This window comes from Notolabrus celidotus, chromosome 20 (assembly GCF_009762535.1).
Source record: "Notolabrus celidotus isolate fNotCel1 chromosome 20, fNotCel1.pri, whole genome shotgun sequence".
In the NCBI taxonomy this organism is placed as follows: Eukaryota; Metazoa; Chordata; class Actinopteri; order Labriformes; family Labridae; genus Notolabrus; species Notolabrus celidotus.
This window is the reverse complement of record NC_048291.1, coordinates 29,271,546-29,295,644: the sequence shown is the minus strand read 5'-3', so window position 1 is coordinate 29,295,644 and position 24,099 is coordinate 29,271,546. Positions and strand designations below refer to the sequence as shown.

The window sequence follows — 24,099 nt, the reverse complement described above, 5'->3', positions numbered from 1 at the left end:
CAGTATTCATTCATCAAGGTCGAGTCCAGCTGTAAGCTAGATTTAACTTTAACCAGGAGGAATTACTCAAAGTACGACTCTGGAGACGGACAGAAACAACTTCTTTTTGTTGCTTGATTCAAAATGTTGGGTTTCCTGTTGGAGGTAGAGTCGGGCTTCTAGAGGCTTTTTTGGAGATCTCATCAAGACATGTATGCCTACCAAATTTCATAAATGAAAGTCATCTCTGTGGGGACCCCTAATGAAAATTTAAGAGGGCACTATGGAGCCATGTTGGGAAAGTCCTGCATGTAACCCATAAAATATCAAGCTATCAAAACACAAGGCCGGATGCATGAGACAAGCTTGGTGAGTTTCTGAGTTTCAAGACCCAAAATTTGTGATTTGTTAGGGTTAGGAAAAGAATAAAGAAATTAGAACAATTCCAGTGGTTCGAAGGTGTCTGCTGAGGATGCACTGATTAGATGAAGTTGGCATAGGAGGAGAGGAGAGTGTTTTTTGTTGTGCAAAAGTTTTGATAGTGAAAACTTAAGAAATGGAGGATCATGTTAGCATGCAAGGACCTTCTTGTCCTTGAAGGCCACCATCGTTTCTGGAATTTCACTGTGAGCATGGGAATGTTTCAACCTAGAATCTGACTGCTAATAAAGCTAAATATTCCCATTTCTATAAGGTTGCTGACAGTCCTAAAGATTCTCATTTAGCGCCCCCTACAGGCCTGGAGCCCTTACGTTGATGACATAAAATGCAGCACCTTTCAGTTGCTCATTTTTTCTGGTTTTCCTCCTTTGCAGCACATTTCCATCGCTGTATTTGTTTTGGACTCTTCAGCAGCTTTTTCCTTTTTCATCCTTCTGTAAAACAATCATCTTCAACATTTCTGACTCCAGGTTTCTCAGGGTTGCACACACCCTTCACCTTTAGCTCCACTTGTTTGTCATGTCCTGATATCACTGGTTCTCTTAGGGTCTTGATGAAGCTCCATGAGCTCTTCTCATTTCCATACTGCCGATGGCTTTTTATAAGAAGGCCGCAGTAAGCATCCTGATTTATGCAGAGAATTACTCATGCATTTATCCTGCCCTAGGTGTTTTCCTTTACTGCGATGGGATCATGGAGACTGCAGAAGATCTTCTTCCATGCATAGATTGGACCATGGAGATGAAGGAATAATCAGGTCGAGTTGTGGCTGGTTCAGCTAAAGCATGTGCAGAAGCAACCTCAAGACTAGCGACTGGAACTCATGATTTAAAATCAGTGAAGCCTCGACCGTCTTGCAAGAAGATCAGAGGGAGTAAAATCACTCTCAGGAAAACACTGCAGGAAAAACTGACAATCAGGACTTTGCTAAAATCGACCCAATGATCATGCTGTACCTAACCTGAACCCAAAGGCAGTGACCCTCCAGAACAGCTTCACCTACATGACCCTCCAGCAGCCTGTAGAACATACAGAGAACATACAGTTCTGAACAGACGGCGGCTGACATGATATATGAGGCATAAAGTCCCTCAGAGGTAAATGTGAGTAAAGGTTGGAGATATGAAACTGGGTCAAATGGGTCAATAATAAAACAGATATTCTAACTACGCCTACTTCACGCTCCAAGGAATCTACCACCGAGTGAGAATCCATGCTGCTTCTTATTACAGCTTCACACCGTCGCCATGGAGTCGTGTCGTTGTTCTCAGAATAAATCTGTAATTTGGAGAGTTTCAGGAACACTTCCTCTCCTCCGGGTCTCCATCTCCACGACTCAATACCAGCATCACAAGGTTCAATCACTGCGGAGGAGCAGGAACGCCTCGCTCAACAATAACATGTGTTTACACAGATTATGAAAGCGGAGGTGAGGTGCAGAGCAGGATCTGCGCTCCTGTTTAATAAGGTTAATAAAGAAACTCTGCGCTGCATCACGGCTCTCAGCGAGGACACGAAAAGACGAGCAGTGAACCGGAGGGGAGCGAGGAAGCCCATGTCCCAATTAAAGGAGCGCTGGCTGCAGACTGCACCCTGATGTGTCTGACACCCTTTAAAAGGACGCTTGGGAATCTGTGAGCTTCAGTAATGAGCACACTGGAGCACGGAGTGTCTGCAGCGGCCTTAGAGGATGGGAGAAGCTCTCTTTGGGGTCTGCTTTCACAGGATTGGGTTGGTTTTGGTATGAAGCTGCAATTTGAGTTCAGATATCAAGAGTCAGGGGTTTATTCTGGACTCAAGGATGTAGGGATGTATTTTGCAGCTTTCTCTATAATCTCTGTGGCCTAAATTGCATTTATATGCTGACAATACAAGTTTTTAGATGTTGTGCAAGAGTTTATTCTTAATGTTTGATGATCAAAGACCCAACATCAAGACCGGATCAGATCCAGTCCCCTCTTCCAGACAGGACTCAGTCTGATCTCATCTTAATCCACCATGAGCAGAGCACTTTGCAGCATTCAGCAAGTTACAGTGGCAAGGACAAACTTCCTTTAACAGGCAGAAACCTCCAGCAGGACCAGACTCATGTTAGACACACATCTGATGAGACCGTGTTGGAGAGAGGGATAGAGGGAGATGAAGAGAGAGAGAGATGATAGTGGGGAGACGGATAGTAGTAGTTGTAGCAGCTGGAGTCTGGACCACGTCCACAGCAGCAGAGATCCAGAGGAACCTACGAGACAAGGGAGCTCAGGGACTCCAGAAAGGTCTAAGAAAAGAGAGAAGGAAGGGAGACCAGAAGAAAGAAAAAGAGGAGAAGAAATGGTGAAGGAAAGGATAGAAGGAAAGGAGGGGATGAGAAAAAGAGACAAAGGATGAAGATACATTGAACGAAGAAAGAGAGAGAGAAAGAAAGAAAGAAAGAAAGAAAGAAAGAAAGAAAGAAAGAAAGAAAGAAAGAAAGAAAGAAAGAAAGAAAGAAAGAAAGAAAGAAAGAAAGAAAGAAGGAAAGGATGAATGACAGACCCCCAAAAAAGGAATCTACAGCAGAGATCCAGAGGAACCTACGAGACAAGGGAGCTCAGGGACTCCAGAAAGGTCTAAGAAAAGAGAGAAGAGAGGGAGACCAGAAGAAAGAAAAAGAGGAGAAGAAATGGGGAAGGAAAGACAGAAGTAAAGGACGGGATGACAAAGGAGACAAAGGATGAAGAAACATGGAACGAACAAAGAAAGAGAGCGAAAGAAAGAAAGAAGGAATGAAAGAAAAAAAGAAGGAATTAAAGGAAAAAGGAAAGAGGAGTAAAAGAGAGAAAGAAAGAAGGAAAGAAGGAAAGGATGAATGACAGACCCCAAAAAAGGAATCTACAGCAGAGATCCAGAGGAACCTACGAGACAAGGGAGCTCAGGGACTCCAGAAAGGTCTATGGTTAGTAACTTTAATGGGACAGGAAGAGTTAAAGTGAGGGACAGGCAGAGAGAGGAGAGAGAGGGAAAGACAGGATCCCAGTGTGTCAGTCTAAGCCTATAGCAGCAGAACTAAGACCTGGTCCAAGCCTGATCCAGCTCTAAATATGAAGATAAAGAGCAACAACTAAAGGGATATTCCACATTGTGGCATCATTACATTGTTGTATAGCTGTATTCATATGCCATCAGTCTACGATCTCGTCCCCGCTGTAAATATCATGTCATGACCCGACATTTGAACATAAAGCAGTGAATCAGTCGGGCGCTGTAATTAATGCAAACTTTAATTAACGCCTGTTGCTTCAAATCCTGGAGCACACACACCAACAGAGAGTCTCTGCACAGACACGACCTCTGGTTTCACGCTTCAAGGCTACTCTTCAGTCGGTCAATACGTTGGTCATGTGACGCCGCTGCTTTGTTACACAGCTGCTGACCCAGAGAAGAGAGATGACAGAGGGAGCTCAGGATATCAGTGCAGATTCATTCCTGAGGGAATCAGAAATAAAACACAAACACAGAATAAGAGACTCTGCTGTAAACTTTGGAAACACGACATGGTGACGGAGGAAACAGCCTCTCCTGCAGGAAGGTGTAATGAAACCAGTCACCACTTCTACCCCCTCTGCCACTACACCTCTCATTATCCAGGACATGGTGTTCCAGAGGACGGAGGACCTGTATCTGCCAAAGTTAAAGAGAGAGGAGGAGGAGGTTTGATATCACACTGGTGAAAACAACCTGCACGAAGCCCAAAGTCACAAAGCCGCCGAAAGAAAAGGACGGATTAAGAGCGAGGACAAGAATCTAGTGCGCTGCTGTCTGCTGAAATACAGGCGAAAACAATGCATCCAAATAATCAGGTGTATCAATGTTTTAATTCAAAGTTCTGGAGAGCATGCTGCCTTCCTTATCCCACAGCCTGTGAACATGCTGAGGCTGAACCCCGCAGGTAGAGCTGTGGTTAGATTGTAAATAATTGCTCCTCCAGGCCATCACATCATCGTCTCCTCTACAGCAGACAGGTGATTTAACAGTCTGCAGAATCAGACTGGGGTGTTGCATCTGTGTCAGGTGATGTGACAGTAACTGTTGATCCTCCTTAAAGTAATGAGAGCAAAGTGTACAAAGTGTACAAATCATCTGATTCATGTGTAGATTATTTGGAACAAGTTGTTCTCTCGTATTCTGCAAACCAATCTAACAGGATTAATATCCTGCTGAGGCGCCAAACAAAGTGTGCAGATCCTGTGTCTGTTCAGACTCCTCTGGAGTGCACCGTTCTTAAACTGCTCACTTAGCCCGAGCCGTAAAGATCAGATGACTTTACAGCAGGGTGCCATGTTTCTGGGTCAGGCTTTATAACGGCCTGTGGTGCTTCTGGGTGCAAAAACAAGACGTTCCCTCGTATAGTTCTAGCTCCAATCTGAACAGATCCTCAAGTCCAGACTGCAGAGTTTTTAATAACACACACAGCTCTGATGATGCATGGGGAACAGAACGAGGGGCAGCCTCATACAAGGTCAACCATAAGGTAGGTTGAGTCAGCGTTTCCAATATGCCGACGACAGGCTTCTTTAAATCTGTGAGCAGGGTTCAAACATCAGACTGGATCAGCAGAGAGGTCCTGAGGGCGTGTGACCTTCCTCTGTGACTGTTTGAATCACCTGTCTTATATAAACAGTCGAAACCAAATTACCCAGATACCATCTGACTCAACATGCATCTCTGCAGATTATCAGGGGTTATGTCACCTATCAACTGACTTCTGCTTGGTGTTGACTTTGGCAGATCCAGCAGATACTTATCTCATGACATATCCTCCTGACTCCTTCACAACTGATGTACCGTGAAACGAGCCGCAGGTTCAGTTTGTTTTATTCATCCTGCGTGAAAAGTGCGTCCAATGCATGGCCTAATCCACATCCTGCAGACACCTTCAGTGTTTTAGTGTCTTTCAGCAGCCTCAATGTGAAACCTGTACAGATCCAGGATCCAGACCAAAGAGACTGAATCAATTACAGCCTTATTTTGCTCTAAAAGTGTCCTGACAGGTAAGAAAGCTGCTCTCTCTGCTGGCTCTGTCTATCACCTGGGTTTAATGAAGAACCGGAGAGGTGGTGGGGAATTGCTTTGGGGCCTTGAGCTTCAGTTTCAAACCCTTTAAGTCTCCAGAGAGGGAGCGGGGGCCAGAGGTCAGCTTGTCCTGAGTTAATGTTGGTGCACAGAGAGAAATCCAGCTCCATCAGAGGAGATTTGAAACAGAGCTTGCTGAAACTGTGAAAGAAACACTGCAAGTTCTCAGCAGAGATAATATCTGTGCAGAATCAAACCATGATCACAGGTACGGGATTATTCTTTCAAGTATGAATATCGGCTCAGGCTCGATGCAATGCAAGCTGACCGAGTGGAGAGCAATCTCTGAACCCGTCCGACGCCTCTATGTCTTTAGGATTTCCGGTGCAGCCGGCGGTAGTATAAGCAACTTCCTGCACACACCTTGTATCCTGTGAGCTGATGTTTATAAGCAAGTTTGAGAAGTAACCACGTGTTCAGATCAAGTATGATAAGTTTGCACAATGAATACTGTCATCTCTCGGGAGGAGCACCACTTGTGAGTCTCAGTTTCGCTGTAAACAGCAGGTCAAAGAGGCTTTAAAGCAAAAAATAAACTGTGTTTTTGTGATTTATGAGATTGCACTGGTCTTAATTTTGCAAACAACACGATGCAAGGTTGCAGAAAGTACACTGAACCAAAATAAAAACACAACACTTTTGTGTTTGCTCACATTTTTCATGAGCTGAACTCAAAGATCTAAGACTTTTTCCATGTAGATATTTCTCTGAAAGTCCTTTGGAGACAGCATATGGTAGAGAAATGTACATTCAATTCACGGGCGACAGCTCTGGTGGACATTCCTGCAGTCAGCATGCCGACTGCACGCTCCCACACAACCTGAAACATCTGTGGCATTGTTCTGTGTGATAAAACTGCACATGTTAGAGTTTGAACATTTAATGAGTTATTGTGCATAGTGTGGCCCAGCAGAAGGAGACCCTGGATGGGGGTTCCGTCTCAGCGTTATCGTGCCAGAGCTGATCTTGACTCGGGTTGTACCTGGAAGTGGACAAGGGCATAGAAGAGGCGAGCACGGGTTGATTAGAAGGGGATAAGGAAGAAGGTTAAGTGGAGTAGAGAAAGGAAACGGTTGGAGTAGGCTTGTCAGGTGATTGAGGGTGTGGTTTAGGTGTGGTCCTGCTCCCGAAATTAAGTTAACCCCTTAACTTCATTTATTGAGGCCAGCCAGAGGCACACCTGTGTAATAATCATGCTGTCTAATCAGCCTCTTGATAAGCCACACCTGTGAGGTGGATGGATTATCTGGGCAAAGGAGATATAAACAACATTTGAGAGAAATAGTCCTTTAGTGAACGTAGAAAAAGTCTTAGATCTTTGAGTTCAGCTCATGAAACATGGGAGCAAAAACAAGTGTTGTGTTTATAATTTTGCTCAGTGTAAAATTGCAAGTTTTGTCAAGTCTGTCCTCAAGAGGAGAAAACAAACTTCAAAATGTGTGAGGTCCGATCACACGATGCTGATGCTCCTCAGACGGTCTGGAAATCTGAAGGCTGACTGGTTTTTGCAAACAGCAAGAAGCAGATCCATCCCTCAGGTTGAGTGTTTGCTGCACATGCATGCAGATAAGTAGATGATAAAATATCACAACAGCTGATTGTGCTGTTTGCTCCTCACATGCGTTGTTTCCTTGCATGCAACAAAGCCTGCTGATAAGAAAACAGAACACCTCTCATACTGAAATCTCAGCCCTCGTATTCAGAGCATTTCCAGGTAGATTCTAAAAATAGAGATGAAGCCGAAGGGTCGAGGCGAATGCTCTGCAGGTCAATTATCGGATTATACACACCTGGATAAACACAGGCTCTTATTTTAATCACACACTGTGAGGTGAGTGAAATATGCTACCATGAGCCCCATTACTGTCCACTTCCACTCACGCTGAACAGCTTGACTCTGAGGTGAATGACGGCTCCACCAAGGTGCACAGTTCCTCCCGTGAATCCCTTTCAGACCCCGGTAATGGGTTCAGACGTATCGTAGCAACAAGTCCGTACACAAAGGCCACGTGAGAGATCTGATAATGATGATTTAATGTCACATTACTTTTTCTCTGTGAGCTGATCTGAATGAAAAAGCCTCCCAACGTTTGAATCGGAGCAGTAATGGGATCCTGAGAGAGAACACAGGAGCACACGGTCTGCTGTGTGCCATTAAAAGATTAGTTACGACGTGTTCTGTGTGTCACGTATAAATAGTTCTTAATTAAGTCGGCGTAATGAAAACATCCAAACAGCAGCCTGACAGTGAGGAGCGCGGGAACAGAACGTGTGTCCCTGCCTCCGCGGAGCTCTGACATGTGAGCTGAGTTTCACGCGGAGACACTGAGGCTGCCTCCTCTGCTGTCAGATCAGTGTTCATGGGAGAACATTGATTATGTAATATAGAATCAAAAATGAAGGTAGCAACTGCACCAGGAATATATTTTAACGTCGTATCACAGGATAAGTTGCATCAGAAGGCTTTGGAGTTGATGGTTAAGTTTGGATATTTCATTCAAACTGAGTAACTGAACAAATGAATGCATCTTTTTCTACTTTAGGGCCTGTCTCCACTCTCTGAGTTTGTTGCTCTTGCAGCGCAAAACTGATGCACTCCAGCGTCTCAGGCGCTCAGCATCCTAAGCTCAAAAACGCCCTCCAGTCTAGCAGAGGTTTGTCACGAGGCATCAGCGCTCTCATGTTAAAATACACTCCTCAGCTTTGCTTCTTCCTCATTGGCTGATCAAAACCAAAAGGGGGCGTGGCGTATGAATCAGAATCAGAATCATAAATACTTTATTTATCCCAGGGGAGGAAATTCAGTCTTTACAGTTGCTCCTATACACAATAAGTTATACAAATACAGTAATAAGCTATGTGGTAAATAAATGCAGATGAGCCGGTCGGCTTCAGCTCAACCAGCTGAGCATGAAGTAAAAACAAAAACAAAGCAGGGGTCGCCCGGCAAGAGTCCACAACTCTCACCAACAGAAGGCCAAAAGAGGTCACAACGTCATGAAACTGCCAGAGAAAAATCAGAGGAAGTTTGATGAAGAAAGAAGAAAAATCAGAAAGAAGAGGAGCGACTCTAACAGGCTGCATGCACACCATCATCTGCTTTGCAAAGTTTCCTTTTATAAGTTTATGAAGCATTCAGAACATTTTGAAGCGGTGAGAGGAGAGGGAGTGCCGTGAGACGACTTGTGAGAGACGCTCTGAAATTGAGGTACCAGTGCAAAAAAACACTGCAAGTGGAAACAGGCCCTAAGTGATATAAAAATCTGAGAGCAGATTTCCCCTCTGCTAGTTTCTTTAGCATCTTCAGAGCAGGAGCTTCCAATCATTACACCTGATCTTCATCTTCAGGTGGACGAAGTTCAGAGCATTAAGATCATTAAAGATGATAAATAATGAAAGTTACAGTCGTGTGTCTTTCATGCAAAGAAAAATGTTCCTGGTGGAGGAAGAAGTTTGTGTTCGCAATCAAAACTACCTGATACTCTTCAGATTTCTGCACATTAAAGGGTTAAATATAAATAACTTCCATCATTTTAGTTAAAGGAGGATTTTCTTAAGATTTTGTGGCTTCAATCAGTTTTTAATAATGCAGTTTCGTCACTGTAAGTTGAATTACTTTGCCATCAAGACGGTTTATCTGTGAATCTATCAGAAATGAAGAGAGTGGTGCAGGGATTTAAACCTTAAAGAAATGCATTCAATTTTAAATGCAACCTGGAAAGTTATCTCCTGTGTTTTTCTGTTCAAAGCAAACCTTTTGTTGCACGGCAAACAAAGATAGGAGAGTCTGAAATGCGGGTTAATAAGGGAGGATTTTCTGAAAAGTTTGTTTTGCACAAAGAGAGAAAAGAAACTCTTCTGTGTCTCTCACTTTGTTTGATTTTCTTGCTTCTGCAAGTTCAAAGAGGCTCAGGGACAAACAGCCTGCTCCTGATTGGCTGAGCACAAGAGGGGGAAGACACAGCTGGGTACATAAATACAGCGTGCAGCCTGACAGAGATCCTCACACACCGTGGCTGTCAGCTCCGTAACAGACCCTGAGAATCTCTGAGAGGAGGAAACACTGACACAGAGAGAAGAAAGAAAGAAGAGTTTGAAGAAGACGAGAAGAGATGAGCAGCAGGATGTCGTTTGAAGCAAAGGAGAAGACAGAGGTGCGTCTGGTGTTTCTGGGAGCAGCTGGCGTGGGGAAGACCGCCCTCATCCAGCGCTTCCTCAAAGACACTTTTGAGCCAAAGCACCGGCGCACGGTGGAGGAGCTCCACAGGAAGGAGTTCAAGGTCGGCGGCGTCAAAGTCACCATCAACATCATGGACACGAGCGGCAGCTACTCCTTCCCCGCCATGCGCAAACTCTCCATCCAGAACAGCGACGCCTTCGCCCTGGTGTACGCCGTGGACGACCCCGAGTCCCTGGAGGCGGTGAAGAGTCTGCGGGACGAGATCCTGGAAGTCAAAGAGGACAAGTACACGCCTATCGTAGTCATCGGCAACAAGATCGACCGCCAAGAGGAGCGCCAGGTGACCAGCGAGGACGTGTTGTCTCAGCTGGAGCTGGACTGGAACAACAGCTACCTGGAGTCGTCGGCCAAAGACAACGTGAACGTCCTGGAGGCGTTCAGGGAGCTGCTGCAGCAGGCCAACCTGCCCAGCTGGTTGAGTCCAGCACTGAGCCGGAGACGGGAGACGTTCCCAGAGGAGGGGAACAAAAGACTGAACATGAACAAGACCAACAGCTGCCTCCTCTCGTAGTGACAGAGTGGACACGAGAGAGAGAGAACTGAGACTGAAGGAGAAACAGGGAGTTAGAGGTGTTGAAGCTGAAAGCATCAAACACACAGACGGACACATGATGCTGCAGACACAGAGGGACGTGGTCGAGCATCAGAGGAGAGGAATGTGAACACTTGTTACTGTGAATGTAAAAAAGAAGCGACCACGTGGAGTTAGATCTCTGCTCCAGCTCTTCTTCATGTGTGTGAAACTTGTTGCTGTAAGAAAACATGCAAATATGTGAAGTGATGTTCATTCATGCATCAGTCTGTTTATGAGATTTAAACTGCAGCTCTATGTGAACTTTAAAATATATTAAATATTATGTTGCACAATAAAATCATGTGATGATGTTTAAAAATGTCATTTATATTTCTGTTTTGCCATAAACATGTCTGATGTTTTATTATTCACTGCTTCTTTTGATATAAATAAAAACTTTTCTACACCTCTGTTTCATCTCTTTTTATTCATACTTATTTTTTTAATCTGGGTCTGAAGTCCTTTAAGTGACGGGAAAAACAAAACATTAATTCATCAGATAATTTTGCTGTTTTTACTTCATAATAAAATCTAAGAGATTAAAGAAGTCAGCACATTTTTAAGACAACACTTCAAGTGAATGTGAAATGACATGTATATTTTTATCACTTTAAATTAATGTAATTCAAGTTTTGTTAGCAGGCCAGAAATGTAAGTTTTAAAAAAGCAGAGAAACAACACTTCCTGCGTCGCTCCTCCTGTATGTGATTTTAAATCTTCTGCTGATATAAATTGTCTTAATAGAATAAAACAAAGTACGGATTCAATCAGTGCCGTAAGATCTCTGCTTTGTGTTGTTCTGCCCCCTGGTGGTCGTCTTCAGTAACAGCACACAGCACACAGCACACAGCACACAGCACACAGCACACAGCACACAGCACACAGCACACAGCACACAGCACACAGCACACAGCACACAGCACACAGCACACAGCACACAGCGCACAGGGCTGAAATGAACAGGAGGAAGCAGGCGCTCCTCAAACGGTCAGGGAAGTAATAAATGTGAATATGAGAGGTGCAAAAACATGCACTTTGTTAAACATCAATAATTCTAATATCAGCACTAATATTACTGCTATTAAACTGCTTTTTGCACATCTCATCCTTCTAGTGTTGCTCTGTGAGGCCTGTTTTCTTTACATTTAACATTTGCACACGTCATCTTTCATATTTCATGGATGCTTTTGTGTGCAAGCAATGATTTTCAATGCCATATTGGAGTAATCACAACAAATTATCTTATTTTTTATTTCATTTTCATGTAAGTCTTGTTCTGATGAAGTCAGAAACCTCACAGTAACTCAGATATTTATGTTTTATAATAACACATCTGAGTTTGAATCTTTGTACACCTGACACTCTGTTTGTACTCCAGAGGGGAGACATTTTTGCACACTCCTTGCACATTTTTGCATAATTATACCGCTCATTTCATACACAAAATGTGTATTTTAGATTCATATAATGTTCTTTAGTTAATTATAAAATTTTATTATTTTAATGCATATAAAAAAAATTGAACATTGATACTATTTTATTCTATTTTTAAAGGCATGTAAGGAACTTTCAGTTTGTTTGAGATTTGGCGCCCCCTGCAGGCAGAGCAGCACATTTATCTCTTAGCTGATTTTGACCTGAACATGAGCATGTAATGTTTTCATTTCCTGTCTGAAAATCTTCTCCTCTATTTGCTTTGTATTTACCTTTTTAATTAATCAAGCAGCAGATTAAGGCTTCATAAATACATGGACGAGTTTCCTTTTGTTGGTCTTAAAGAGGAACTGTGGTGACAGATGATCTGAAACACTGCAGACACTCACAAACATTACATTTTAAGTGTGTAGTACAAAAGCTGTTTGTGTTTCGTTGACATGAATATGAATATGCTAAACATCACGCAGGCCCACAGAGGAGAGGAAAGGTACGCTTCCTCTTTCCAACGGCGCTCAGACTCAAGGTGCATTGTTTTCCCATGACCACGAGGAGGAAGTGACCTGTGATCATCCTCGTCTGGTACCTCTTTGAGTCGAGTTAAAACCTGCAGCCTGAGACCGACTGGTCTGTTGGGATGCAGAGAAGAGGACGAAGCATTTCTGCAAACTTCAACTTTCCACTCAGGGTGCAGAGACAGATTTACCTCTACATGATGAGGTGGTTTTATCTCAGTGTCTGTGCTCCTGGACTTGGTCAAAGCTCCTCAGAGTTTCTTAGAGAGCTGAGAAGTTTGGAACAAGTACAGGATCTCTGACGGTGTCTGCAGGGTTCGGTTCAGAAATCTCATCGAGAGTCGCCGACATGAAGAGGTAAAGACTGAAGAATCACTCTGATCTGAAGTTTTACTTTTACAGCTTCCTGCAGGTTTCTTTTGCTCTACTGTTGTTTCATGTTTATCTTTAAAGTCAGTGTCATGATGAAATAAAATAAGCTCAGAGTTTTTAAATATCTGAGGTGTTTCAGTTTGAACAGAGAGATGTTTGCTCAGAGTAAGAGTAGACTTTAACGCCGTCTAAACGCAGACAAAAACAGAGGAAGAGGAAGAGAAAAGGCACAAAAAGAGGCAACTGTTTTATTTCATACACATTGACAAACGCCGCAGAGCGAGACAGAAAAGGTCACATCCTCAACAAAGAGACGGGGCGGGGAACAGAAGTAACATCAGGAAATACATGAAGGGGGAAGAGAGGGCACAGTTTGGAACCAGAACGGCGACGGCGTCCGATACGACGGCGACACACGGGGAGGAATCCGGCGTTTTAAAACGAAACGGAAGACAAAACATTTCTCAACATGATAAAAAGAAAGAAAACAAATAAGTGTGCATTGGCTTCTTCAGTGAGTAAATATCCCTGAGCAAAAGGCTCAATCAGCATAGACGTAAACTTCCCCCCCAGGAGCGACACGCAGACGACAAGGTGCACACGCTCAGAGAGACGACTCACTGACCGCAGACCAACATCAAAAAACATGGGAGTGTTTCTAAACTGCCTGGACTCATTAATCAGCTGACGTGGTGCGTTCAGGTGCAGGTTAACCTCTCAGGTGTTGAGTAAAGCTCTGAGAGCGCAGGGTGAGAATTTGGCGGCTGTTTTGCATTTAAACGTTTTTGATGTTTTAATGTTTTTATGATTAAAACTCTGCAGGAGGTTCAGTCAGCAGGTTGGATCAGTGTTTCCTGCAGAGAGAGAAACACTGGCGGTCTAACAGAAAGGATGTTAAGTTACTGATTATATAATATATTATATATGATATAATATATGTGCATTATGATTCACAGTGGCCTTCAGCTGTCCAATGGTAACTCAGTGTGCTGCAGAGAGAGAGGATCCCCTCACAGGGTTAACAATAAGCACAAACAGCTGCTCTGCTTCGTTAAAGGTGCATTACAACGTTTCCATTCATTAAATTATCACTTCGATTCCAATATTAAGACTTGCAGTGAAAGCTTTTTAAATGCTTCGTTTAAATACTCATGCTTTGAGCACAGTGAATAACTTACATTAACCCCTGCAGTGCTGCAGCTTCAGCAGGAATCTCAGCGGCTAAAATATAACAACAAGAGTTCAACTGGATGGACTGTTTTGGCTGGATGATATATGTTTAGCAGTAAAATCAACATTACAAAATAAAGACCGGGTCTTCTCAGGTTCGACATTCAAACACACAATGCAGAAAAAAGCTGCAGAATAATAACGTTTGGGCGCCAAAGAGCGGGAGTGCTTCCAGTGTTTGCTCTGAGGCTGAGGTCAACACACCCCGTTAAAACACAAACTCACCACCGTGCATCACAGGCGCAGACGCACGGCCATGTTTCTCCTGTCTTTAGGAGTGGAGGTTCAGTCTTTAGGTACCACAGAGTAAAAACAGAACTTTAAATAAAATAAAACTAAAAGACAAAACAAGAGACGACTTTAAAACGTGGAGAGAGAACTCTCCAAACTAACTTTGGATGTTTCTGAAAACTTCTCTGAATGACTGACGGACAGGTTTTGTAAGTTGCTGTTAGCGTGTGTGTTTACAGCTCTGAGATGAGTTCACTCGCCCTCACTGCTCTTTACTAACCTCATCCCTCTCTCTCTCTCCCTCTCTCTCTCTCTCTCCCTCTCTAGTCGTCTGTGGTGATGTTGCGGAACAGATAAGCCATGGACTCTCCGTTGTGGATGCGGCGGATGGCTTCGGCTAGAATCATGCTGACGTCCACGGTCTTGATTTTGGGGCACTGGAGCTTCTGGACTTCGTGGGGGACTGTGTTTGTTACCACCACCTGAGGATCCAAACAGCACAAAGACTCAGTTTAGATTTTAATCACACATATTGAAATATTGATCATAAGTTTACCGTCTCTGATCTGAGGCTTCTCCCTGAAAGATTGATGCCTCTGTTAGAAACTGAGAAGCAGAACTGAAACTCAAGAGCCTCATCAAGTCCACGAATCTCAGAAAATATCTGACTCAAAACTGGAACTGGTTCATGATACTCAAGCCTCTAAAAGACCCAGCTGTGGTACTATCACTACTGAACACTACACCTGTGAAACAACACTTCCTAAAGCTCCTCTGAAAGTTCAACCAGTGCATATTCCATATAGACTTTGCATATTTAAATTGTACGTCTGTAAATCTGACATTTCCTACAAACTGACTGTTTTTTTTTACATGGATGTGTTTGGATCTGACTGAAATGCTAATAAACTGAATCACATGAAATAAATCTTCAGTTGAACTTCTCGTCTGTGCCCTGCATCGCTTTCAGGAACTGAAAACAGAAACCAGAACTTTACAGAACACAATAAACTTCTAGTTAAAACGTGTTTCCTTCTTTTAGAAATTCAGTTGAAGAGCGTTCCCCAGGAGGAAGTTTAGTGTTCATAGAACAGTGAATGTATCATGAAGCCTCTGTTTATTGATCTAAGGTACAATGACTCAGGTTTTTAACTCATGAGCGAATCTAGAACAGAGAGTCCGGGTTCCCTCACCACGTCGATGGCAGACTCCTCTATGAGACGGGGAGCGTCGGCGGACAGTAAGCCGTGCGTCGCCATGATGTAGATTTTATAAGCGCCTCTCTCCTTCAGGATCTCTGCGGCTGCAACAAAGTCTCCGACATCGTCAATGATGTCGTCCTGTTAGAGAGAGAGAGATGAAGACAGAGCTTAATATCACTCTCTCCTCCTGTCTGAGTGACATCAGGTACCCGCTGTGAGAGGAGATCTGAATATGACACATTTAGAACAAGCAGCAGACAGAGAGGTGGAGGTTTTTTTACACAGTCTGAGTAGAACAGCGTAGAATAGAATGGAACAGAACTGGCCACACAACTATTTTCTTAATGCTGATACAATGTTGAAGTGTTTGCTGGATGTTTCTGTTCTGGTTTTGCTTTTAAACCATATAAAGTACTTTGAATTACTCTTTGTCTGAATGTTGCCTTATAAATAAATTGCTTGCCTTCCCTAGAAAGGAACGAAAGGAATGGAATAGAAAAAATGGAATGGAATGGAATGAATAGAAGAAATGGAAAGAATAGAATAGAATGGAAGCAATGGAGGGAAGGAATAGAATAGAATGGGAGGAATAGAATGGAATGAATAGAATAGAATGGAAGGAATAGAATGGAATGACTAGAATAGAATGGAAGGAATAGAATGGAAGGAATAGAATGGAAGGAATGGAATGGAAGGAATAGAATGGAATGGAAGGAATAGAATGGAAGGAATGGAATGGAAGGAATAGAATGGAATGGAAGGAATAGAATGGAAGGAATGGAATGGAAGGAATAGAATGGAATGACTAGAATATAATAGAAGCAATGGAGGGAGGGAATAGAATGGAAGGAATAGAATAGAATGAATAGAATAGAATGGAATGAATAGAATGGAAGGAATAGAATAGAATGAATAGAATAGAATGGAATGAATAGAATGGAAGGAATGGAAGGAATAGAATGGAAGGAATAGAATAGAATGGAAGGAATAGAATAGAATGGAAGGAATAGAATGGAATGAATAGAATGGAATGGAATGAATAGAATGGAATGAATAGAATAGAATGGAATGAATAGAATAGAATAGAATGATGTGAATGGAAGGACTAGAAAAGAAAAGAATGGAATATTTGGCTTGTTTTTGCACTTATTACATTACATAATTTAATTGCAATCTTTTACTGAAACATTAGGTCACAGCAGAACAAACAAAGAAGTATTCAATGTTTTATATGAAAACAAGAAAAAAACAAAAAACTGTAAATTCACCATGACATCATATCTTGTTGAATCCAATCTTTGTTGTCTTTAAATACTTTTAACACTAAAACTCTGAGAGTTTATTCACAGGATCCTTCCTCTACATCATATTATGGTTATTTTTTAAACATGTGAGAACTCTGAAGAGAAATAAGCACCAGCAGCTCATAATGACAGCTCAACCAGAGAGCTTTAAGTGTGTGTTTTCAGCTTCTTACCACAATGATTGCAATCCTTCCTCCCACGTCTCCGACCACAGTGATCGGAGGTTTCTCCTTGGCCATCATCACTGCAAAGGAAAGCAGAACTGGTGACCTGGGAGCTCTTTGAGGAGCGACGTGTTTTCTGCATTTCACCTGATTCAAACAGTAGATTGGGTAAAATGGGTTGAGAAAATGTTCTGCAATTTAGGCAAATCTGCAGGTCCAATTAGAGGGATGTGATCTGATGGTGGAGAGGGTTTACGTGGATTCTGTTAAGAGTTAAATTAAGCAGTTTTTAAAAAAATGGGAATCAAAAGTTAAAGATTTCCCCCCATTGTACCCCGCCTACCCCTGGGACATTAAACTCAAATGCCAAACTTGGTAGAGCACATGCCATGCAAAAATCAAACCACAGGGTGTTTTCTGCCCAGGATACCCAATCAGAATCAAAGAGTGCCTGGACACACACGACCTCAGGGACCTCAGGCAACGTGGCAGCAGTCTGCATATGAACCAATATGCACCAGAACCAGATCAGATCTCACACAACAGGGACGACAGTGGCCGACAAGCACTGATGAGGGTTGTCTTCACACACACTTGCCAATGTTCTGCGGTCAGTCATCAGTCGAACATCATTGCTGCTGACGACTACATTTACATGCACGCAATCATCTGAGTCACAGCTGCATTACTCTCACCAGGACTTCTCTGCAAGGCTCTCCTTCTTCATATTCATCAGTGACGTTATGGTTACTTTAAACGCCTAGAAATAAACTTTAAAATCACTTCAGGAGCAATAAACGTAAAAACAAACGTTGCATTGAATCATAAGTTTATGCAGAAGAGAAAACCGCCATGTCTCTATCCTTCTGTTTTCATATTTAAAGGCTGTATACTCAAAGTAGGGATGTAACAGTGATTTGAAAGAGAGCTGGAGACTGGTACAAACGTGACGTATCAAATAAGTGAGATGAAAAATGAACAGCAAGGGGTGCTGGTGGTCTAGCGGTCTAAGCGTCCCACGTACAGAGGCTACAGTCCTCGTCGCAGGGGTCGCCGGTTCCATTCCTGGCCGGTCGACCATTTCCTACATGTCTCCCCCCGCTCTCTACTCCCCACATTTCCTGTCTCTCTTCAGCTGTCCTGTCAAAGCTTTGCTAAATAGAGATTAACGAACAAGGGAGGCTTCTGCTTCTTTGTGGCGTCCTTGTTTACTCCTGTAACCTCATGATCAAGAAGAAGTACCCTTAAAGTCCTTTCAAAATAAAAGCATGTCGTCAAAACTGGATGTAAAGTAACTTAAGCTGCTTTCATTGCATTGGGACGTTTCAGTGTGAACACAAGCTCTCACACACTAAGACATTTAACTCCTTTGTTTCTACCTCTGACAGCGTAGGGACTTATGCATTACACATTGCATAAGAGGGCCAACAGGGGGCGCCAACATCCCGCTGTGTAATGCAGTAACAAAGGCAAAAAATAAAAGCACCACAACTAACGGGTCTCTTCTCTAATACCTCTTTTCGACCAGTGTGAACCAGCTTGTATTTCTGGTTGCTGGTTTGGAGCTGGTTGAACTCTCGAACCAACATGCCACCGTTTGGTTTTCCGCCCGCTCGAGCCCGTGGATTTACGTGATCGCTTTTCCCAGCAGCGCTAGCACGAACTTTCCCTCACAACAACAACGATGGAGGACAACGGCAGCTTGTCTCCTCGGCCGACTGCTGCTTTGCCTTGGAATCCATTAGTCTCTTTGATTTTCTCGCTGCAGGAGGATGGAGGAAACACGGCAACCCCGCCCCCTCACCCCTGACGTAAACGGTTCGCGGTTCTAGACCAGCAATTGAGCACCGGCTCCAAACCGGCCCTGAAACTGCCTCAGTCGAAAAGGGGGTATAAGGCTTGCACTAAACTGGACCACTGGCACGGTTTAAACCCACAAGATCAATCAGCAGTTGAATCATGACTTGTGAGAGTGTCGTTACATCCCTGACTCAAAGATACGTCTTGTTCTTTAAAGTGCAGACTTCCATTCAGATCCTGTGCAGCAGATTTAAGATGCATGTTTTGACACCTCACTGAACACAGCTGTATTTTCAGCGTCGTCGTGCATGTAAATGTAGTCATTCGAAGGGGTTCAAGGAAAACAATCAACCGGTAAAACAATCAGCCAGCCAAAGCTGATTGTGGAGGAAAAAAGTCAAAAGAAGCAGAGAAGAGGAGGAGCATGCCTTGCAGAACACGTCGCTGAATGCTGTGAGTCCCACGGCATCAGAACACCCTGAGAGTGACATTCAGACTGTAATCACTGCTAACCACAGACAGCAGGAAGCCATGATGTTAGCCGGGAAACATTCGTCTCTAGACTTTTATCTGAAGCTACCTGAGAAATGTTTGGTCAGAGATAATGAAGTTCAGTAAGACTAAATAACCCTCTCATAGATTAAATTACACATTAAGTTATTGGTGGTGAAATAAGTTGAGCTAGACGCACCAATCATTCGGGTCATGAAGTTGGTCTTGTTAGATTTCACGAGCATGCTGTTTTACTCTCATCACATGCAGTTATGACCAAATGTTAATCAGGTTCTAAGAGCAGGTTTAATATGAGTGCACCATGTGTTGATTGGCAAGATGAGTCCAGATACTGAACTGAAAATGTTTGGCATGGTTCTGGTTTGATTTATGGATTTCAAATAAAATCAGAACAAAACAGAACAGAGAGCGGTTTGGACATCTTGGAGAACTACGCGTCTGGAATCTTAGAAAAGGTGCAGAGAACACAAGAGCTGCTTTGTTTCATGCGCGTGCAAAATAGTCGCATTAAAAAACAGAGAGAAGCTGAAGCTCATTGGTGGAAGGAGTCGGTGCAGATTATCAGGAGACTAACGGTGCAGTTTGTGCGTTTGTCACCAGCTTCCTCTCCTGAATCCAGACTGTATTTTTCACAAGATGCAACACAAACCCAGTTTTCTTCACATGCACGGATTGAGGAGCCATTTGAAAAAAAAGGAATCATTTGATAGTCAGGTGTGAGTTTATGTTTACGGTCGTACTTGGGAGCTCTATGCCAGGGAACGGAGCTTGTTGTTTGCCTGCTATTACCAACAAATAAACACCACGTTAACACAAATGCACAAATATTTGACATGACAAAAACACATGATGCCAAGACTTGAAAAATCCTCTCGCTGAGTGACAAACACGATCAGACTCTTCTTTTTTGAATCTTCTGAAAGGAGGATTTTTTAAGTCGAGGGTGAGACTAGAAACACAATCAGAATATAGTTACTAAATCATAAAGTGAATACTGGACGCAGCAGGGTCTTTGGAGTCATTTGCCAATGACACAATCATTTGATAGTCTCTCTTTAAAACGGTCTTACCAGAGTTAACACTGAAATAGGTTGAAGACTAGATGCCAGCGTCACGTTAGAATGTGTCAGCAACAGAATATAGAAACTGAATGATATGATCGTTAACACGCCACTCTGTGTCAGTTTGCAGTTTTGTGGAAGATGCATCTGTTGAATTCAAACATGCAGTGATAACAAAATCCACGTCTGGGAGAGAGGCGGATGGGCGTGAGTGAGAAACAGCAGAATCCTCCAATCCATACAAGTTAGCACAAAGAGGAGCCGTGTTAGCTGTGGGCGGGGGTTACACCATGAATGCAGTGAAGTGGTTAAACTGGCAGAAATGATAAAAAAGGACTTTCTTGTGTGTGTGTGTGTGTGTGACAGAGAAAAAGCAACTGAGACATGTGTTCAGACGGGGGGGTTAAATCTGCGACCACAAATCTGCAAAGGAAAAGTGACAGAGTGAAGCTGGAAGACGAGGGGAGGGAGGGGGGAGGGGTGTTCTTTCTTACACGGCAGCTCCAGGCCGGTGTGTCCGGTGGTGTTGCGTACGCACGGCGGGGAGTGTCGTCCGTCAGCCATGTCGGACTCTGAACACTGAGCCTCGCCGTGAATCACAGCCAGACCCAAACGCAGGCGCTCGGCGTACGACTGAGCCCTGCAAGACGAGGAGAGGAAAGTGTTTGCAGAGACGACATGTGAAATGAAGTCTAAAGAACATCCTGCATGAACATCAAATCATTTAAAGGTGACATATTCTGCTCTTCTTCATCGACATATATTGGTCTAAGAGGTCCCCAAAACATGTCTTTGAAGTTTATTGCTCATAAAAACTCTTTGAAATCAGATTCTGGTCTGCCTGTAAACCCCTCTTTTTCAGCCCTGCTCAGAACAGGCTGTTTTCTGTGTCTGTGCCTTTAAATGAGAATGAGCTCTCTGACCACGCCCCCTCAGGAAGTAGGTGTGGCCTCGGCCGTCCAGCATGTTGATCTAATGTTTACATGTTGGCTGAATATACACGGCTGCTCACAGACCCGCGTTACTTCAACCCTCTGAATCTGATCCAGAATCTGATCCTGACGGAGAGGCGCCTGCAGCAGGACCTTTCTGAACCATTGGTCACAGATTTAGTGTTTCAAGTTGTTTTATTTGTCAGCATGTCGACGTGTGTCTTGGTACACAGCTACCAACATGTAGCTATGTGGCTATGCTAACTAGCGCTAGCACTTTTTCCCATGAAAACTAAAAATCATCCACTAGATCTTCAAATCTGCAGACGTGGGGAGTCAAAGCGACCTTTGTGTTTATTAAGACAGCCTACAACTAGCATGCCTCCCTCCTAAGCTCCTTGTTAGCACACATGTGTGCAGGGAATGAAAAACGGAGGAGGGGTTGAGTTGTATTTTATACAGTCTATGGGCTGAACAAGCTCCGAGCTCTGACTTCCTGTTACAGACCGGATGGCGTTGTGACGTATGAAAAACACTGAAAACTGAAACGGCTGGTTTCACACACATTTACAGAAAGGTGGAGAAATCAGAACAGGGGCAGAATGGATTCTTTGACTTTTCAGGGGGTTTGTAGACAGGGACACAGATTTCAGATAGAGAACCATTAAGTCCATTGATATGTCACCTTTAAAACATGGCTGCTCTGTTCAGTTTTTATATTTCAGGAGACTTTGAGTTCCTTTAAACCGAAGCTGAAGAACCACCTGCCTTTTATAAAAACACATAATTCAGTTTAACCAGAGAGTGAAACACAGCTTCTGTTACCTCTTAGCCGCTGACGGAGACTTTGCCACGATGACGGCGTTTCTATAATCAGGAATCTGGCAGGAAGAAGAAGAAACACACACACACATGGTCATGTTTCCACTCTACAAGCGACTGAATCCACACAGAAGAAGACGTCACAATAAAGAGCTCACCTCCTCCTGGATGTACTGGATCAAGAAAGGGGATGCACGCAGGTTGTCCACGGGGAAGCTAAAGAAGCCCTGGATCTCCTTCTGGTGCAGGTCCATGGTGATGATGTGTGTTAACCCTGAAACGCAGAGGAGTGGCGTTAAATCTGAGGCATCACTGAACTCTTCATGTAGGTTCAGACGGCGTTGGTTCAACTCACCGGCTCGAGCCAGCATCGAAGCCAGCAGCTTGCACACTATGGAGCCCCTCTTCCTCATCTTGCACTGTTTGCTGTACGGGAAGTAAGGGATGACGCCGATGATGTTCTTCGCACAGGACGTTTTGAGGGCGTACGCCATCACCAGCAGCTCCATGATGGCTGTGTTCACATCTCTGGATGAAGAACAGAGAATAAAAAGACATCTCAGTATGTTAGGCGTTTTTAGATTGGTGGACCCAGGGTCTAAATTTAGTTCAGGGGTGGATAATCTCCCTCCTAAAAAGCCCCTGCTAGGGGGTTAGTACTTTTCAAAGGTCCCTGGGCTTTCAGGGGGCGGGGCCTGCAACGCTGAACGTGTCTGATTGGTAGATTAACCTCAGTGTTTTTATTCCGCCCTCCGTCCACAATAACATCACACACATCTGTGATTCTCTTGATTTCTCTTTCTTTCATTAGTTTTTATTTGTTCTATCTTTTTTGTATGTGTGTGTACTTTTCAAAAGAAGAAGCTGTGATTCTCTTGATTTAGCAGCTTGTAACAGTAGTCTTCTCTCAGCCCACCGTGAATGCGTCTCTCCTCCCGGTGTTCCGGTTTTAAAAGTGACCCTGTAAACTGGAGACCTTCAGCTGAACGTGTCAGTGTTTGTGGAGTTTACACAGCTGTTGAAACACAGAGGGAGTTCCTGGGAATGCAAACTAGTTTAGTTTTTATTAAGATTTCAAAATATCCTCATCAGATATTTAATGATGGTCTAAAGACGTTTATGAGGGATGCATCCGGCGGAGAGTCTCCAGTTAACAGGGTCGCCGTTTAAACCAAAACACCGGCCCATCTCTGCCACGGCTTTTTTAGTTCAAAAGGATAAACTGTAACTCTCCCTGTTGCTCACCGTGGTATGGTCTGGATGATGAAGATCGTCTGTCCACGCACTGATTCTTTCACATCCACTCGTGTTTCTGTTAAAAAAAGATGCATTTGTTACTTTAAAGCAAAGCTGCGTCTGGTCTCTGTGTTTATTCTGATGACTTTTCACACGTTAATCAGCAACTACACACCTTCACAGTCCACACATCCCACGCCATCAGATACAGACGTTCATGAAAATTGCATGAACAGTTATAAAAGAGTAGAGGTATGTTTAGATTATCAGCACTTTAAAGAGAAACACAGAAACCTTGAAGTCTGTTTCTTCAGAATCAGGACGACAGATGCCTGAAATGTTTGAACAGACTGGGCCTGAACCACATGATGAAAACCTGCAGTGTGCAACATCTCTGTTTGATTTAGCTGTGATGATATGAAAAGCATAAACTGAAGCATGCATAACAGCTTTAACCTGCAGTCCCTGTGTCTTCCTGCTGGTCTACATGCTTCAAATTCTACCTGTGAGATCAGACTGAGTCCTGTCTGGAAGAGGGGACTGGATCTGATCCGGTCTTGATGTTGGGTCTTTGTTAATAATAGAACATAGAGTACGGTCTAGACCTGCTCTGTTTGGAAAGAGTCTGAGGAGAACGTTTGTTGGGATGTTTGAAATGTCAGATGAAGCTGTTAAGACCAGTCAGTGGATCTGGATGAGGAGGAATAATATCAGCTGGGGACCAAAACAGAATCAGGGAAATATCTAGTAGGGGGGGGAGGTAGAGCACAAGGCCTAGACCAGCAGGGATGAGTTATAGCTTAGATCGGCGTCTCCTCTTGGCTCTGCCTCCCCTGTCTTTTAATATCTAACCACAGAGATGTGCTGGCTCTTGCTCCCCATCTGTCCTTTCTATCTCAGGCTTTGGGGGACATCAGGAGCCAGGGGGTAGGGTACTAAATTT

At 43.5% G+C, this 24,099-nt stretch overlaps 2 protein-coding genes across 6 annotated transcripts in view; one reads left to right on the top strand and one right to left on the bottom strand.

Moving 5' to 3' along the window:
• Nucleotides 1–24,099, bottom strand: part of LOC117831990 (phosphoribosyl pyrophosphate synthase-associated protein 1) — a 58,825-nt gene that overhangs the window by 32,440 nt on the left and 2,286 nt on the right. For 2 of the 5 annotated variants that reach the window (XM_034710927.1, XM_034710928.1), the window contains exons 3-10: nt 23,166–23,232; nt 22,276–22,448; nt 22,079–22,194; nt 21,924–21,979; nt 20,661–20,806; nt 16,802–16,872; nt 15,316–15,462; nt 14,403–14,604 (exon numbers count right to left, since the gene is read on the bottom strand). In XM_034710927.1, the coding sequence (XP_034566818.1) occupies nt 14,446–14,604; nt 15,316–15,462; nt 16,802–16,872; nt 20,661–20,806; nt 21,924–21,979; nt 22,079–22,194; nt 22,276–22,448; nt 23,166–23,232 (935 nt within the window). In that variant the 3' untranslated portion in view covers nt 14,403–14,445. Of the gene's footprint in view, nt 1–3,656; nt 3,880–8,283; nt 9,957–12,895; nt 14,605–15,315; nt 15,463–16,801; nt 16,873–20,660; nt 20,807–21,923; nt 21,980–22,078; nt 22,195–22,275; nt 22,449–23,165; nt 23,233–24,099 lie in introns of those variants that run through there. The other 3 variants (XM_034710925.1, XM_034710926.1, XM_034710924.1) reach the window with 3 other exon arrangements.
• LOC117831993 (ras-related protein Rap-1b-like) lies at nt 9,485–10,637 on the top strand. Its single transcript, XM_034710931.1, has one exon. The coding sequence runs from the start codon at nt 9,639–9,641 to the stop codon at nt 10,275–10,277; it is 639 nt and encodes a 212-aa protein (XP_034566822.1). The 5' UTR covers nt 9,485–9,638; the 3' UTR covers nt 10,278–10,637.

What these genes read in the sequence shown, in the direction of transcription:
- LOC117831993 (XM_034710931.1), top strand. Translation starts at nt 9,639, where the DNA reads ATGAGCAGCAGGATGTCGTTTGAAGCAAAGGAGAAGACAGAGGTGCGT.